Genomic DNA, 17,800 nt, shown 5'->3' on the forward strand with positions numbered 1-17,800 from the left:
GCCGTGTTAACCGCTCTGCCGAGGATTACGTTAATATCTCCGTTCTCGGTTCTCCACTGCTACTACTGTTCCGACAGCTAACCGGTAGGCCAATCTATCCCCTCGTCTGTAGACTCCAGACGTAGAAACACTCTTGAATTACTCTCAACGTGAGCTGAGTTTTACCACAAGGCAAACAGAAGTCAAAAACAATTCTGGGAAACCTGCGCTTGATTCTAACCTGCTAGGTTTATAAACCGGCGAAATGCACTGCTACTTCTAAATGAAATCCCTCCGCGTGGGTCTTTTTTGTTCCGAGTCGGATCCGAAAGACGATTGCAAGTCGATAAGATGCCTTCTTAAGATAAAGCAAGTAAACTGAGCCTTGCCGGCAGCTGGAATAGACTGCTGCTGAACACAGTAACGCCGTCTTCGGGCGTGTCGCTGTGCCGAGCTGCCGTTACCCTAGTGCAACGCTACTTGATTGGTGAGAGCGGGTGAAAAGCCGACTGTGTAGGCATGGCGCAAATGCTAAGAGCCCACTCCGATCGAATCACCTCCTAACGTTGACCGAACTCTGGCTCCTCGGTGTTGGTAGTGCTCTTGAGTAGACCTTAGCCTTAGTAAGTAATATATTGCAGAGAAACTGGGCGCAGGAACCCGAGCCGGACCGACCCCGTGAAAACTCCGGAATGGTTCCGGGATAACATTGGTGGAAGCGTAACTCTCTCCGATACTCCGTCCTCGGGTCTAAGATTCACAGCTGGCCAAGCTGTGTAGTGTATCTCATACTTCCTCGGTTGGCCTAGCTCCCGGAATTCGCGGCTCCCGAATGTCCACTTATTGGGCTCCTTCCAGCCTATAGTAAATGGCTCGTACTCTACTAGGGAGCAAAAGTGGATGGGAACAAACCTCTTCTTTGATCTTGGATTAGTCGACTTGAGCTCTCCACGGCATTTCTTCACGAACTATGAGCTAATGGTCAACCACGCGTGGCAATTGACTGCTCATAATGATCATCTCTACGCAGCCGATTACAGCGGGCACGGCACCTCATCCTATTGCTGTGAAAGCAAGCCTTATGCCGCGTAATAATTCTTACACGTAGCTTGGCAGGAATTAGGTAGCGCAGAGCTACTGCAGTATTGTTATATAATAGTGCAACATGAGGTTATTCCCAACTCAATACCTTAGGCGCTACTTCGACACCTTACATGTCAGTAGGCCTCGGCACGACCCGCGGGTGACCCTCCGACCCTCGTTTTGAGGGTCGAGGGTCTAGCTTATAGACCCGCGGGTAACCCGCGGGTAGTTAAACTAAGTAAATAGGAGGAACTTGCGACTTGTATAATTTATATAGATTATAGCGGTATCTTTTAGTATTTTACTTACTCTATCCTAGTATAGAGAGAGTCTATTGGTAGCGGTAGAATATATTAAATAATCCTGTTTAGTAATAGGTTTTCTAACTATAGTTAAAATTAAAAATACTTATATGTTAGAGACTATCCTACGGCCTATATTTCTAACTACGGTTAGAAAACTAGGGTAGGACTCCTTTTAAACCTTATATCTATCTAGTAGTCTTAACCGTTTTCGAAGATAGCCTAATATATATTAGTATATATTAGGTAGTAGAAGGGTAGCGATATTATTATCTCTATCCTTATAGTCTTCTATAACCTCTAGTTCTAATATAATACTCTTCTATTATTTCCCTAGGCTCTATTTACTATTTCCCTAACCCTCTAGCTATATCTCTATAGATTTATCTTGTTCTTCCTTATAATCGCTAATTAGATTAATATTATTTCAATCAATCAATAATCTTATTCCTGATAGAGCTTCCTCTATATACAAGGTGCTATGCAGGGATTTGCGCCTTCTAGTGCCAGCCTAGTGCGTATGAGAATGTTAGGGAATAACTACTTGTACAGGGTAGAAAGCCTGTCGACTAGGTAGGAAGATAAACGTCAAGTAAGGAAAGTAAAACACTGTTTCTTGCTAACACAGATCTCTCTATAATCCTCAATTTATATACAAGCTTCAACACTTTTCCTATATAACCAAGCAAAGACGATAGATCACATTATAACATACGGTCTGACGTAGCCCCTATATAACAGAGGTAAGCAAAGGCTACAGAGAAGAGGGGTTCACGAATCCCTAATGGAAGGGCACCGAACCCTCAGGGTCTTGTAGGTCATGTATCTATGTTGGGGAGAAGTGGAGCTGTCATGATGAAGCCTGACCGATAAGGTGTCGAGCTGACACCTGAGGCGTGAAGTTGGGAATAGCTTCATGTTGCAATATCATATGACAGATCTATTCGGCTAAGACGTCGCGAGGCTTCCGCTCTTAAAGTAATACTAATAAAGATATATAGTAAACCCTTCCTATTAGCTTCTAGGGATCTAATAATTTTTACGAAAGTAAACGCTAGCCTAGGAGCTCTTAGTTAGGATTACGTATTAATAGAGAGTATAGATTGCTATATATTCCCCCTAGTCGAGATAGAGAGGAAGGTAAGGCTATTTAGGGGGTATCCTAGATAGCGGGATAATATTATAGAATGTAATAGTTATAATTCGAGTATAGTAAAAGTCGCTAATAGGATAAAGATTTATCGATAGCTAAATAGAGAGGATATTCCCTCCCGGCCTACTCTATAAACGCGTCTAGCTAGGTATCGGAACGCGCTAAACTTTTTCTCCTCCTAATATCACGCGCGAAGAAAGATAGATAATAGATTAAATTAGGGGATTTAGATATAGTGCCGGATTAGCTCGCGAGGATCTACTAGTAGGGCGTAATAGTCGACTAGTTCGCTATAGTCGCCCGGAGCCTTAACTATAGGGCGCACGGACGAAAAGCGTGGAATAGTCGACTATTCCCGAGGGAATACTACAGTAGGTAGGAGAGCAAGAGCTTGTCACGCTGTTAACCTCCATGATATCGACCATCGGCTCGGAAAGCTAGCCGTGTACAGTCTTTCGTAATGGCAGATCGGTGCTGAAGGGTGCCTTGCCTACAACGGAGCCAATTATAGCCTGAGCGGGAGGCTAGGGAATTATGTAGATCGAGAAATTGATAGAGTAGCCCACACGGGTCGATCCACTGACCTGGATCAGAAAAGGCGCCCATGCCGCGTAAACTATGGTGGTGACAGTGATATCTCGTGAGCATGCGGCTGCGTCGAGCGCAATCTTAGTGAAGTTGCAGGGCTGTTGCGAATCTGAAGGTCGTAGTGATCCGCATGGGGAGGTATCTTGGGTGCCTGAAGCTGCAATGCTGATACGTTCGATAATGGCCGCCCGATAATCTTCTCGAACTTGGTGATTCCTCCATGCCTTCATCATCATCATTCATTCGTCGCTTATCCAACTGCGCTAACCGCACACGCTTGTCGATTGATCTTGCTGTTCACAGAGAGGGCGGAGTTATCTAGGACCACAATGTCATCGGGTACGACGGATGGGTCCTCGCGCTGTTGGCGGAACGCACGCAACTCGTCGATATTCACCGTCGAGGGCTAGACGAGGCCCACCGAATTTACTCGCCACACCACACGAGATACCCTTGTTCGGTCCTCGCAGCCAGGTCGCCCGTCCTGTACCAGCGCTCGCTATGCCATTGGATAAACTTGGCCGCCGTCAACTCAGCATTATTGAAGTATCCGGCGGCCAGGTTGGGGCTACCGATAAGGATCTCGCCCTTGTTGTACTCTTACTTGTACATGTATTTTCAAATATTCTCACCCTCTCCGGAAGCAATTCTTCCCTCGGTACGTTGGCAGAGAGGGAGAACTGTTTTTGCTAGACATCCTTCATTATTCTCTGCTCTCTATCAGTCTTTTTGCTTCTAGCCGTGCCATTACGTCGTCTACGTATTAGCCTCCCTTTGAAGGTGACTATAATATTGCGAGATTATAACGACAGCTGATTTCGTCTGCGCCATTCTGCATCTAATCAATGGGAAGTCGGCTAGAGAAATAAGTTCAAATGTTCTCTAGGAGATTGATCTGCTCCGGTAGCATACTATTGATCCGTTGAAAGGACATCCCTTGCTTCTTCGTGGTCTCTGGCCGCTCCAGATATTCGCCTATTTAGGGGCAACTTCTTGTGGGATTCTGCCTTAATACCCGCAGCCGTTAGCATTCGAGGTTACCACGTCGTAAGCACATCTCTACTTACTCGAGTTATATTAATAACCTTTGGCTTACTTCTTAAGCGGTTAGATCAAGACAAAGTTGGTGCCCTATTATTGGCAGTGGGTGCAGCATATCATTCACACCATATGCGGCCATGTGTAGTCAAGATTCTCCACGCATCTCGAGGGCCCCCTCTCCCCCTTCCCTCAAATGGGCCGGCCCCAAGCCGGGTCCAACCAGTCCTACCATTAGTCTCCCACTATAAATACTAACCGAAATTACTTACCATTAAATAACTAGTGGACGGAACGTATACTTACTTATATGTCCGATAAGGTCCTATATAATAAAGCCTGATTCCATCTTAGTTAAGTGTAATTTTCTTGGCGATAGTTTTCCTAATGGCTGATTGTCTGGGGTGCATTGATGTAGTATGCCGAGGTGACCATGACTTGCACCATTGGCCCTCCGTGGTTCTTTTGAAAAAGTCCTTTTGCAGTTGGTCCGTAACAGATACGAGTTAGTGCGGTAGGTGCGGCGCTCGCTTGGGACTTATGTTAAGGATCAGCGCTTGGTGGCATACTCCTTCACCCAGTGATATCCGCGATCGCTGTATATTCTGGTGGGGGTCTTATCTTCTAATTGGGGGTGAGCGAAACCAATGTCGGATCCTTCCCGCTTCCGCGGGCCTATGACTGGCAATATAGCCCGCCGTGTCAGAGCAGTTTGACCAGGCCTTGCGCAATGACTAGCTTGCGCCACGAGTTGTCAGGAAAACGCACTGACTGTAAGTGTAAATTTGCCCCTGGATTGATCATTGGTATACGACCAGCGCAGATCGGTCTCCCTCCTTCGTATCGTGCCGCTATCGCCGCCGTCAAGTACAATGCCTCTGTCAAATTGGTTCAAATGGCCCAGGATCAAGTGCGGGGTACAATTTAAGGAGTTATCAATGCATCATCTACGTAACTCCGTATATGTCTCTCAGATTTTAAGCCATCCTTCACCTTGCCCTTGCCCAGTCAATGGGTTCAGCCAGGATTGCCCTAGCAGGGATTACACGGCATGTAACCCAGGGTTGAGTTGGTTCTGGTCCGGAAAAATATCGATCATGTTCAATCATTGCAAACACTGAGGTGGCTTAGTTTTATTCCTGAACGACAAACTTACTGTTTATGTGCTGTGGATGGAACCCCTCCCTCCCCTCCCACGGGCCTCGGGACCCATAGATCACCCGAGTGGACAGTAGCGAGTGCTCTCTAGAGAAATCCAAAGCATTGTGTTTCTCTGGTATTCTGTATTTTCTGTTTCTTGCTCTCTCTTATCTCCTCTAAACAATAATTGAGTTGTAGATAAAAATTTCTTTCTTTGGGGTGGACCATAAGATTCACCCCTCCAGACCCTCTGCACGAAGATTGGGGGCGTCGCCCCTTAGCTTCTGATTCTCTCGACGAGACATTTTCTGAATTGAGTTAGGTATCCGCTACCTGCTGCCTGTCACTATTTAGTCCCATCTATGAGTAAGCAAAAATCCTTGTTCTTATATTGTTCAACAAGCCTATAGCTCTTCAACAAGCATAATGTTCCCAGAAAGATACTCATGCGATCGTTGCCGCCAGCAAAAGGTCCGATGCCCGAAGAATTACGAATTATCAACGACCATTAGTGGGATTCACAACCATCTCACCCCATATGATCGATGTATAAAGGCGGACGTGCCATGTGTGTACAGCTGTAGGTCGTGCATCACCCGTGTGAATTAGGTACATTTTTTATTTCTTAGACTGATCAATCCATCACAATACTCGCAGTGAGACAGAGAAACAGACGATCAAAGGGGAAAGATGCATCCTCACCTAGAAGAAATACAAACCTCGGTCAGCATCTCCCGAGCGCACTCTCAAGTACCGATGTTGCAGGCTATAACCTCAACGACCTGATGATGCCGCCGCTCAACACGACCATGGGATGCATCAACGATACCAGCGCACACAGCTGGCATGGCCACCCTGACCTCACATATAATACAGAGAGTGATGAAAGGATGCAAGAGGGCCTGAGCACCATCCCACTGCGTTTTCAGGACGAAAGCAAAGAGACGCTGACAGAGCAGCTGATAAAACTAAGCAACCGAGCCATGGGCGCCACACGAGAAAATGAATGCGCAATCACTACTACATCCTTGACAGTAAACTCCCCTCCAGTGAATGAAATGTTCGAGGCCGCGAATACGTTAGTGCAGATTATCAACAGTTTAACTATGGCCGACAGCACAGATGGCTCTTCGCGATCTTCATCCCGCGATAGAAGCGATGGGAACGAGCGACAGCTGCCTACCAAGTACTGGCCAATTTTTCTGGCTCTTGATTCTTACCAGCACGTCCTATCCCTATTCCACGCAGTTTGTGACTTTATTAAGAGGTCCTTGGGGTCTATAGGTCAAGGGATGGAGTTGCAACAGCAAACTTTGCACGGAGCTGGATCGTCCTCTGCACAATTCATCATGGTTCTGCAGCTCGTCATGCACCTCCTCAACCGCATAGGTCGTAGCCTTCGAATCGGGAACCGGGAGAATGTTGACCAACACGAATTGATGTTTGGGCCTGACGGTGGTGGAGAAAGAGGCAGCTCAGATAGTATTGTCGACTCCGCTCAGGTCATGCTCAAAACGCTTCCTGATGAGCAAATCAAACTCGTGAAGGTCATTCAAGACCTTCAAGCTAGTATAGAGGAAAGAATTTTTGTTTAGATTGAGACAAGATATTACCTTTCCCAGATAGGAAAGATCTTCATGACACCTGTACTCTTTCAGGCCTCCGAGGTAAACGGCCCTTACCTGCGAAGAAAATTGTACTAGTGAGGTTACTTCACCACTTTGGAAGCCCTGACCAAAAGTACGTATCATCCCACACTGGATGGTATAAGATGTCAATCAATAGTCCCACTTTTTGAGAGACGTTGGCTTTAAGCATTAAAACGCTCCACAGTACGGGAACTAGGACCCTCCCGTGTATCCCTAGATATAGCCCAAAGCCCCAAAAGCACCAAATCCACCAAGTGGAGTTACCGGAAATAACGGGATCAGCGGGCTTAACGGGCTTAGCGGTGGTCTCTTAGCAATAAACACTGCAAACAATTGGCACTTGATCATGTGACTACGTAATTATACCGAATTGCCCTTTGAATTTTGTTTAGCTCCTTTAATGTCGAGAAGGAAGACTGCATAATACGGGCGAGACCAACATATCTCCATGTGCGTCAGGATATTACAGGGATACTCGATTTGCTACGTGTTTTGTATGGTATCCTGGGTATACTCGGAACCCAGCGCCGTAAAACGCTAGACAGCGAGGTAGGGGATATTCAACATTCCCCCGCCCATACACTTAGATAGTTCAGTCACCCAATACATCACTATATTGAGCATCTCGTTCCATTGGATCCTAGCTTTCTAGCCGATACCGTATCCTACTATATTGACATTTAATTTCATGACTAAAATTACCATACGGTCACGAATCAGGGCGCGATGGCTATTTAGTAAAGTTTAAATACTATAACCTTGACCTTCGAACGCGCTGCACGGAGTTTCATGCTTAAACAATTGAGCGATCATCATAAAAACACAGATGTCGCCATCAACACCTCCACCTCACTTGCCAGAAGAGGGCAAAGGTAATGTCAACGACAACGTCAACGGCAAGCATAATGTCAACGGGAATATCAACTACAGCGGCAACCTTGAAGCGATGGGAGAAAAAACACATCAGGGCGACCCTGAAAAGGAACATCAGACCATCGAGCCTAACGAATCATCCACTGAGGTAATCTTGACTGCCAATGGCAGAGAGAAATCAGAGTCCCCGGACAGCGATGGCGCTGCTTCTGAAGAAAACGCCGGGGCTCCACCGCCAGAGCCTAAGTACCTGAAGGGTATCGAAGCCTTCGTCGTCATACTTGCGCTTATGCTCAGTATTGGCCTCATGTCTCTGGATCAGGTGAATTTCACCTCTAATTGCTCGCAAGAGCCGTCGTCTCTTTGCCAGACCTTTGCATCACGGGCGGATACGCTAATGATCTCCATTCAGACCATCGTTGCAACCGCTATTCCGAAGATTACCGACCAGTTTGACAAAATCAACGACATCGCGTGGTATAGTTCGGTTTATTTCCTGACGATCGGAGCATTTCAGTCACAGTGGGGCAAAGTGTATAAATATTTCCCCCTCAAGACTAGTTTCCTGGTGTCAATATTCATCTTTGAAGTTGGGAGTTTGATCGCCGGTGTCGCCCAAAACTCAACGACTGTGATCGTTGGACGTGCTATCACCGGTCTCGGTGCCTCAGGTATCGCACCTGGAGTATACACGATTGCTGCCTTTGCTGCTGAGCCGAAGGAGAGAGCTACTTGGGTAGGTATCATTGGTGCGGTATATGGTGTCGCCGCTGTCCTTGGACCACTCATTGGTGGAGGGTTTGCAGATGGCGTGTCTTGGAGATGGTGAGTTAAGAATATTGTGCCGCTTTGTTCATGTTGTAAAAACGGACTATTCCCAGTCATCGACTCCCATGACCGGACCTGACATGATCTGATGAGTTTAGGTGCTTCTACATCAATCTTCCGATCGGTGGTGTGGCCGCTGGTGTCATTCTGCTCACCTTCAAGACCCCTGCAACCGCCAAGCGGGTCGATGCTACACTGAAAGAAAAGCTTCTACACATGGATTTTCCAGGGACGGTGTTAATAATGGGTGCATCCATCGCCTTTCTTCTAGCTCTTCAGTACGGAGGTCAAACTCATGCATGGAAATCTAGCGTTGTTATTGGTTTGCTCGTCGGCTTCGTTCTCATGCTCATTGCACTTGTGATAGTAGAAGTCTGGCAAGGCGAACTCGCGATGCTGACACCACGCGTTATGCGCCAACGACATGTCTGGGTCAATGGCGTATGGGGCTTCTTCTTCGCTGGCTCGTATTTCGTCACCCTCTATTATCTGCCTATCTATTTCCAAAGTATCGACAACAGCAGTCCGATTGGCTCCGGTGTGCGCAACATTCCTCTTATTATCCTCTTTAGCGTTACCACCCTTGTCACAGGCAGAATCATCACGAAGACAGGTGTCGCAGCTCCGTATCTGACAGCTGGGTCTGTGGTCGTAACCATCGCCGCAGGCCTACTATATACCCTTGGTATTGGGACTTCAGAAGGCAAATGGGTTGGTTATCAGATCTTGGCGGGCTTCGGATACGGCCTCGCCCTCCAAGTCCCGATCGTCATCGCGCAGGCTTATGCTGAGCCAAGCGACATAGCTTCTACGACTGCTATCCAAATCTGTGAGTTCTTTCTCGCCCTCATCCAAGCTGTTGGTTTTTTTTTTTTTTTCTCTAGAGTTCCCTTATTCCTTAGCTAATTGTGTGCCTCATGCATAGGGTATCGATCTATTGGCAGCACATTTTTGCTCGCAGCCGCGCAATCTGGTTTCGCCAATCAGCTCGCGCACAAGCTTTCCAAGACCGCACCGAACATCGATCTCACCCTCGTCACGACTACCGGTGCGAGTGAGCTGCGCCAGGCATTTTCCGGAACCGAGCTGGACGAAGTTCTGCGTGCGTACGCATGGGGCATCAAAGTTGCATTCGCAATCACTATCGCAAGCGCCGGTATCACTGTCTTTGTAAGCTTGGGTAATAAGCGGCACAATATTAATGCATTGAAACCAAAGAAGGCTACTGGTACTTGAGATACACCTTCAGAGGGCTATGTCGACAGAGCTATTTCCGTTGTCTCATTATGGATATCATCCATTTTGTACGATGAGCGAAATGAATGAATGCATCGGATGGGAAATCAGAAGTTATTGAAGGCTGACTACCAAAAATGGTTTAAAGTGAAGGCGTTCAAATACAAGGCTACGACTTGTAACAAGTCAGGCGCTCAGGAAACGTGGGGAATTTTTTAATAATTTAACATCCATTTCAATTACAAGACATGTTCAGTCAAGTATCACCTATAGACTTGCCCTTCTTCCGCAACATGGGCGATACAAACATTCCACTCCCAGTACGGGAAGGCTCGAGACCTTTTGGCATGCTTAAAATCTTGGTCTTTCGCATCCATGCGGGTACTTGCGGCAATGTCCAACTCTGACCGAAAATGCTCTCAAAAACGGAAGATGCATACTAATAATCACCAGAAAAGCGAAAATTGTGCATATCCGAAAATATTCAGAAAGTGAGTCATAGATACTAATTTTTACTGCGTATCAAATAAATATCCAGAAAATAATCTACATAAATATTTTAGAGAATACATATAATTAGATTACAAAAAAAAGCTCAAACTGTTGTACAAAACCAGATTATGGTGTTTTCATCTAGGATGACTACTCTGGCAAGACCTAAGCTTGTTGTCATTTAAGTGTGTCTATATCACTAGGATTAGTTAAGGTCAAATCCCGACTTCGACAGTGAACATTTGAATGCAGCGACGCGGTGAAATAAGTTTGAAGCCTGCACCGTAAGTTGACTCATATCACGGGAGCTATATACAGCCACGGGCAACATCAAAAGCGGAAAATCTAGTTGCGGATACGGAAAAGAAACTGTGGACCGGTTCAGGAGGTGGCGAAGAATGGTTCAAAGGAGCTCTGGAGACTGCCCAAGTGGGTACTCAACCTCCTGGAGGAGTATGAGACGGGTGCCACACCCGCGATCAAGGCTCCAGGCTTGCTTCATATCGGACGAGCCGGCAGAAACTGTTGAGGCAATGGCAGCGACTTCGGTCAAGCGTGCTTCCCCCAACCTCCAAACCTATGTACCAGACGTCAGATTCCCAGAGATCTCATGGCATGGAACTCGTAGGAAATTCAAAATGCGCCAGGTGACGAGGTTCGAGCCGAGATATGCTACCTAAACTACATTGGGCACATGCTCATGACGATCTCATGCGTTTAGGGAGCAATTTACCAACTCTCTAACGCTTGTGTATGGGCGAGTTATACTTTAGACACTCTTAAAGTCCATCAAGATGGTGCTAAGAATACAAATGACCGGGGCTAGCAGGTTGCCAGGTCATACTACCTGGTACTACTGCTCAACACTATTGCGAAGTTCCTCGGAACTGCCATCACACGGCGGTATCATATGCCGTGAAAATGAACGGACCGCTGCCAAATTGGCGAGGCCAGGCTAGGGGAGGGGCTAGAGGTTATGCAATCCTGTTGGTTCTTGATGCGGTGAACCAGATATGGGGCAAAGCGAAAGTGCCATAGCTCCTGATACTTGATGTCTGGAGCATAAGACAATGCTTTGCAAGCTATGCCATAGTTCTGGGAAAAGAGGTCTTGGATATCTTGTGCCATTGATTCAAGTCTTTCTCACTGGACAAAGCACCTGCCACATCTGGATACCTCACAGGCGTCCCACACGGGTACGCAATGTCACCAATTCTCTATGACCTCCCTGACGTTGACCTGATCCATGACCTGACAATCCCGCGGCAGCGAAGGCTGGACTGATGACACGTGTGCAATAGCAGTTAACAATACAATTGTCAGGGTCTTGGAATTTGCATGTGCGATTGTGGAGACCAGGGCCGTGAGTCATGCATCAGTATTTGGCCCTAGAAGCATGCATTGATTTACTTCGCTGGTAGGAAAACGACGTATAACACTGAAGTGGTCGCGTAGACTACGAAGTAGTGTTATTTCGCACCACTAAAAGCAATATTTCGAGCCAAATTGAACTCCATTCCGCAGTCGAAATCCTTCTACTCTCCTGGCAACTATCTATCTCATGCTTCTAGGGTCCCTATTAAATTCTTAACATCACGATCGATGTCTACAAGATATAACCACCCTAGCTCCGACTTGCCCGCGTTCCTCCCATCAATCTCGTCCCACCTCATGTGCTCAGATAGGTTCGCCCTTTCTTCATCCGTCATCCTGATAGTGAGAACCCGGTTGGTCAATTCCAACACTTTCTCCATCCTCTCCATCCTATATGCCTCCCAAGCCGTCAAGGCGTCCAGCCAACTGACTTTGCCATCGAGCGTTGCCACGAGCATTCCGAAGCTGTAAGCATCCTCAAAGGCTTGATTTGCTCCTTGGCCCGCCGAAGGTGGTATGGCATGTGCTGCATCACCGATTATAATGACCTTTCCAGCTGATGAATGCCAAGGATCCATTTTAGGAACAGTATAAAAAGGCCGGACGTTTAGGAAATGGGCATCTGGAGTACTAGCTTGCGCTTGAAAGGACTGAACTAGTGATGTCTATCCATTAGGGTCTCGCTGCAGCATATCAATGACTGCTTGCTTATCCCGTAACATTGCGGCCCATCCTTAACGATCTTGTGGCTCATACTTATACTGCCGTCCAACGAAAACCTCGTTACCATTTTCAGCTTGAGGCGTTATGATAAAAGAACCATGTTGCCCACGTAGAGATACTGGAAGTGGGAATTCGTCATCCAGTTGTGTGTTAGCACGTGGGAAGCAATACGTTAAACCTAGAAAACCCTCATATTCTGGATAGATGCTTGGGAAGAGATAAGATCGGACTTTGGAATGGATACCATCAGCGCCGATCAAAATTTCAGCTGTCCCCCGAGAGCCATCTGCGATTCGAATTCGACACCATTATCATCTTCGCTGATGACCTTAGAAAACTTCTTTCCGTAGTAGATTTCGATTCCAGCTTCTATGACCATTTCCCTCGGCTCGTGGATTAACACTTTTCGCGTGATGCGTATGCCATCGTACTCATACACATCTTTCTGTCCAAAGTAGAGCTTCCCAGTAACCTCGTGCTCAGGGTCCGTCATAAAAGTCATGGCCTCGAAGTTGAATCCTTTATGCTTGATGCGAGAGTATGCACCGATAGAATCCATGACGCGCAAGGCGTTTGGAATAAGCGAAACGGCGCCGTTCGAAGTCATGGTCTGGGCCTCGGAGCTCGAAGAAACGAGATTGAATGCCATATCTTTGTAGGCCGAGAGCAAGCGTTAGACCGCCGACGCTGGCACCGATAATGGTTACTGATTTAGGAGTTGATGAGGAGGCCATAACGAAAAACGGATGCACACGAAGTAATGGCTTGGAGCTTATATGACAATGTTTGAAATGGCCTTACGAGGGCGAAATGGTCGCTGAATGAATTTATTAGGGATCCCTTTTCTATGCCCGAGGTATCTCTATGTGTAACAATCGGAGATTCCTGAGTCGCTTCGCGGTTGCAAGGTTCCGCTAGGGCCCGGAGTCGGTCGGCTCGGTGCGCACACGGTAGACCGACGTTTAACTCCTAGCAGTGTCTCCGCCCACCCACAACACTTCCGCGTTGTGGGTGTGCCACACACTAACGCATAACCACAGACTAATGCATAATTTATTCTAGCACCCTGTTTTTTGCTTCCCTATAAACTTAAAGACTCCAGTATAGCTGAGGCCTGCCCAGCTGTATCACACAACTTCGTATTAATCAAAGTATTCTCTATCGCCGTGTTAACAAGGGAGCAGGGCCTCGTATGGCTGGAAGCGGTGTAGATACCTTATCAGGAAGAAGCTCTGACTCGATGGATTCAATAGATGAGCAATTGCTATATACCTGTCATACAGCGTCTAATCAGTATGTGCCAGGTCGTTTGACCGTTTAGCAGAATAGGGGTACTCTCTATTAGAGATACAAATAAACGAGAAGGAAGCAGAGGCAGAGGGAAGCGGGTAAGGAAGCAGTGGAAGAAAGCGTATAGAACATCACCACCACCAGATCCTACATAATATCGAGATATACCACTAGAAATAGCGAAAGAAGCACGCCAGGAAAATGACATTTTCTTTATAGATACTACTGGAATACATCAATAGATAGGAGAGAAATACGGAAAATTATGGTGTGGTGCACCCACGCCGCTTCCGCGTTGTGGATGCGCGGAGAAACTGCCAGTGTTTCACGGCCCCCTTTTTAGTGGGACTCGGAGTTTGATGTTTTTGAATCATCTTGGCTACGCGAATAGTTCCAAAAGACCTCGGGTTGTCTTTCGACCCAATCACAGTGTCAACAATTCATGCCAGAGAAACGGCGGTAGAACCCCATAGAAGTTACTTAACTGCATAGCGCAACTGCACAGCATGGAATAGCAAGAGCAAACCAGTTTCCTCAGAATTCACCTATTTTAAGTGGGTAAGGTAAGGAGTATACATTAATCTACCTAAATATTGAAGCTACAGCCACGAGGAAGCTTGTTAATAATAGTTTCAAGGCATAATGGCAAATTGATGCTTGCGTCCTCTTCTTTGATTTTAATAAAATAATTCAAAGCGACATGTGCTTCTTTAAAAAGTTGAGATGCTTGTCAAAAGCACCATCCATATCCCCAAACATCCAATCAAAGTGATTCTTCCCAAGAATAAGATGTTGTTCCTTCGGCTCACGCAAGAGGTTAAACGCCTCCGTCTGCCTCTCCGCCGGGAAAACCTGGTCATGCTCAGGTGTGACCATGATGACTGGTGTTGGGCTGATCTTCGGCAGCAGGTGCAGGATGTTCCAGTTGAGGCATCGCATATAAGTATGGACGGTGACACGGTTCTCAATGGGCATCTTCATACTGTCCATTGTTGTAAAGAAATTGCCCAAGAACTGACCGAGCGGCGTATTGTCATCCTCATCAACTAAGGGCAGGTAGATAGGCTCCTCGCCAGCTAGCTGGGCGGCACGGTCTTCAAGCCCAAGTTCGAAGATGGCTTCCCTGCGTTCGGGATCCCCAGTGACATCAATCATGGGCGCAACCGCTACGACGGCGGCAATCCGCCGGTCATGGGCCGCGGTTGCGAGCATAATATTGCCGTCAAAACAGAGACCCCAAGCCGCAATCTTTTTTGGATCTACGAGAGGATGCTGGGTAAGCCATGTGACCGAGTCCATAAAGTCGTCAATCCGCCTTTGCATGTCACTCTACCATAATAGTTAAGAAGTCAGCTGGTGCCGGCCTAGAAAGCCTTTCTATAATCCCCAATCAATCTTTCACAACTTACATCATGTCTAGGCAGACCATAGCTAGCGCCAATACCAAATGTATCAAAAATAAGTGCGGTGAAACCACGTTTTCGATACCATTCAGCAATATCTGGTACGACAACATCCTTAGGCATATTAAACTATATAGTGAATTATTAGGTTATAGGTATTTCTTAGTATTGAGGTATAACTTCTCACGTACTCCTGCTGAAAGGATCATTCCAGGTCCACGCTGCTCGGCTGGATACAGCCAACCGCGTAACGTGACGCCGGCGAGGGTCTTGAACTCGATATCTTCACGGGGAGAGATTGCCATTGTTTCAAACGTTTTTCATTTGACGAACTATCAAAAAATTAGCCAGCGCTCATATGTTCATCTTTCAGTGTTTATAGCCGGGACTACAAGGTCGGAGGTGGGCCTGGTCTAAGCTTTCCTGAGGCTCCGTGGCCGATCGGATCCCCGACATCGCAAGTCGGACATGGGGGCAGCAGGGGCAGCGGCGTCGTACAGGAAACAAGTTTCCGACTCTTGCCCGGCAAACTTAACTAGGGGCCAAATGAAGAAAGTATTGACCGAAGATCATGCATCAGAAAAGCCCTGAAAGATCATATATAAAGTTTTCATCAGTTGGGCGGGCATCGGATACAGAGGAATTAATCCAAAGTACTGACCCAACCCTAAGCAAAAGCTCCAGCGGATTTTCAAGAGCTAGAATAAGCAGAGAATAAGACTTAATTCTAGATTTTCTTCTCGGTAATTATCCTTAGTGAAATTTTGCTCGTAAACGTCGAAAATACCGAAAGCCGTCAATGATCTAAACCTTCTTTTACATTATCATTATCATAAACTATATCTAAATAAAATTTGACCCAATCACCTAGAATATCTATAGCAATCTATCGATTCACTCGAAAAGGCTCTTTGTCACATAAATCCTAGATCAATCTTATTTGAAACTTCATAGCAATTAATTGGGATGAAGAAGCATAGATAACATTGAGCACAACACTTTTTGACATATCTACGCATCAACCAACGGCACGATCATTCTCTTGCCTCGCACATTCCCAACACGCAGATCATTCACATATGTAGGGATCTTCGCCAAGCCCCCGTCCCTTATATCCAGGGGATGATTCTTGAGTTCGCCGTCCTTCAATAATTTCTCTGCTAGCAGAAAAGATTTTGCCCCAAATTCCCTGTGCTCCGGGGTGCTAGGGCGCCCATATAAGCCCGGAACCACGACTGGGGTTCCCGTAATGGTAGGAGTCATCAGCCAGTCGGCCCGGACATCTCTCCGCGTGTATTCGACGACTTGGGTGACGGCTTCAAGGGCAATGTATGTGCCACCGGAAGAGCCAATCGCCTCATAACACATCCGCATTGTTGGCGCATCGGTTACGCAGTTCAAAACAGACAGGATGTTGTCGGTGTATTCGCGGATGCGGCACCGCATGTGGAGGAACGGTAGTCGAAGCAAACTGCAGCACCGTAGCTCTCGCACAGAGCATTGTTGGCGGGAGAACAGGTGACGATAGGTGTGTAACCGGCGCTGTGAACATTCGGGTCAGTATGGTGGTTCTGAGATACTTCTCTCAAGTGCAGGTAATCTCGCTCCGTAGGCAGTCTATGTTGGGACGGAGCACTAGACTCACATATTCAACAACTGGGTTGCCATTGTGCCGGTGCCCGTTGAACACCCCGATACAAGAACAAACGAAGGCTTGTCCTCATCGTCATAAGCAGGTTTGGATTGCGGCATTTCCAGGTGTAGCCCAGATGCTTGGAAAAGCGCGAGCCCAGCAGTAGCAATACCAAGTCCCAATGAGCATCCCTGCTCGAAGGTAAAATTGCACGGGATATGGCAGCTCAAGTCCTCCAGTCGCCAGCGCATACTCAGCGAAAGCGCCCGCCGTCTTGTCTGAGGCGTTAAGTCCAAAGGTCACGGCAAGGACACGGTCGCCCTCCTTGAACCGCGTAACCCCTTCACCCACACCAACGACTATACCCGCGAAGTCACAACCGCCCACTGCACCAGGCGTATTCGAATAGTTTACTATCTTTGCGTCGTACGGGCTCAGGGCGACCGCATGAACTTGGCAAAGCATCATTCCTGGCTCTGGGACGGGTATTTCGACATCGTCGAGCAGGTAGCCGCCGGACTCAGCCCCGACGAGAGCCTTCATTACTGTTGCACTGACCATTATCGTTGACCTGAGTCGTCTTTTGGCCTAGGTATTCAGAAAGGATTGCAAATATATGTTTTGAATATATTTGACCAACAAGATGTGGAGTTATGCTTTATTCTCCTTAGCTACCTCTTCACGGACTTGGGTTTTATTGTCCTCGAACACCCTTTCACTCTGTCTATACTCTAGGGTATCGTCGGGGGCTATTTTGAGCTAAAATAGTAATGATCATCGCACTTCGAGGAAAACCGACCGGAGCACCGATCGGAGGCCCCACATCGGGAACATCCTGCATATACAGTGACAGCAAAATATTCGCGCTTCCTTAGCCCCACACACATACCACCTTCAGCAAACACCCAAATCCTATACCAGCTAAGAACGCCAATCATTGCCCTTTCTGATAGTATCTATAATAGCTTGACGTTGAGTAGAGGTTAACTCACCTATTTTCTTGCGATCATCGCTAA

General features: G+C 47.0%; 8 protein-coding genes across 8 annotated transcripts; 2 read left to right on the forward strand and 6 right to left on the reverse strand.

Moving 5' to 3' along the window:
- Positions 1–2,954: 2,954 nt before the first annotated feature.
- N7462_002894 (putative NRPS-like enzyme) lies at positions 2,955–3,335 on the reverse strand (the record flags this gene model as incomplete). The annotated part of the gene is made up of 2 exons (XM_057074620.1): positions 2,955–3,041; positions 3,102–3,335. 2 exons carry the CDS (start codon positions 3,333–3,335, stop codon positions 2,955–2,957), a joined length of 321 nt encoding a protein of 106 aa, XP_056934125.1.
- A 196-nt stretch (positions 3,336–3,531) lies between these two features.
- Positions 3,532–4,285, reverse strand: N7462_002895 (uncharacterized protein; the record flags this gene model as incomplete). Its single annotated transcript, XM_057074621.1, has 2 exons — positions 3,532–3,704; positions 4,273–4,285. The coding sequence occupies 2 exons, from the start codon at positions 4,283–4,285 to the stop codon at positions 3,532–3,534; spliced, it is 186 nt and encodes a 61-aa protein (XP_056934126.1).
- A 1,783-nt stretch (positions 4,286–6,068) lies between these two features.
- Positions 6,069–6,878, forward strand: N7462_002896 (uncharacterized protein; the record flags this gene model as incomplete). Its single annotated transcript, XM_057074622.1, has 1 exon — positions 6,069–6,878. The coding sequence occupies one exon, from the start codon at positions 6,069–6,071 to the stop codon at positions 6,876–6,878; it is 810 nt and encodes a 269-aa protein (XP_056934127.1).
- An 880-nt stretch (positions 6,879–7,758) lies between these two features.
- Positions 7,759–9,869, forward strand: N7462_002897 (MDR family MFS transporter; the record flags this gene model as incomplete). Its single annotated transcript, XM_057074623.1, has 3 exons — positions 7,759–8,630; positions 8,732–9,462; positions 9,559–9,869. The coding sequence occupies 3 exons, from the start codon at positions 7,759–7,761 to the stop codon at positions 9,867–9,869; spliced, it is 1,914 nt and encodes a 637-aa protein (XP_056934128.1).
- Positions 9,870–11,920: 2,051 nt separating this feature from the next.
- N7462_002898 (FAD-dependent oxidoreductase) lies at positions 11,921–12,457 on the reverse strand (the record flags this gene model as incomplete). Its single annotated transcript, XM_057074624.1, has 2 exons — positions 11,921–12,400; positions 12,437–12,457. 2 exons carry the CDS (start codon positions 12,455–12,457, stop codon positions 11,921–11,923), a joined length of 501 nt encoding a protein of 166 aa, XP_056934129.1.
- Positions 12,458–12,469: 12 nt separating this feature from the next.
- Positions 12,470–13,107, reverse strand: N7462_002899 (Monooxygenase FAD-binding; the record flags this gene model as incomplete). Its single annotated transcript, XM_057074625.1, has 2 exons — positions 12,470–12,744; positions 12,765–13,107. 2 exons carry the CDS (start codon positions 13,105–13,107, stop codon positions 12,470–12,472), a joined length of 618 nt encoding a protein of 205 aa, XP_056934130.1.
- Positions 13,108–14,438: 1,331 nt separating this feature from the next.
- Positions 14,439–15,456, reverse strand: fma-AT (acetyltransferase fmaC; the record flags this gene model as incomplete). Its single annotated transcript, XM_057074626.1, has 3 exons — positions 14,439–15,077; positions 15,158–15,280; positions 15,343–15,456. 3 exons carry the CDS (start codon positions 15,454–15,456, stop codon positions 14,439–14,441), a joined length of 876 nt encoding a protein of 291 aa, XP_056934131.1.
- Positions 15,457–16,162: 706 nt separating this feature from the next.
- Positions 16,163–17,345, reverse strand: N7462_002901 (Polyketide synthase enoylreductase; the record flags this gene model as incomplete). The annotated part of the gene is made up of 2 exons (XM_057074627.1): positions 16,163–16,622; positions 16,957–17,345. The coding sequence occupies 2 exons, from the start codon at positions 17,343–17,345 to the stop codon at positions 16,163–16,165; spliced, it is 849 nt and encodes a 282-aa protein (XP_056934132.1).
- Between the last annotated feature and the right edge of the window lie 455 nt (positions 17,346–17,800).

This window comes from Penicillium macrosclerotiorum (genome assembly GCF_028827735.1).
Source record: "Penicillium macrosclerotiorum strain IBT 26536 chromosome Unknown utg000003l_segment0_segment0, whole genome shotgun sequence".
In the NCBI taxonomy this organism is placed as follows: domain Eukaryota; kingdom Fungi; phylum Ascomycota; class Eurotiomycetes; order Eurotiales; family Aspergillaceae; genus Penicillium; species Penicillium macrosclerotiorum.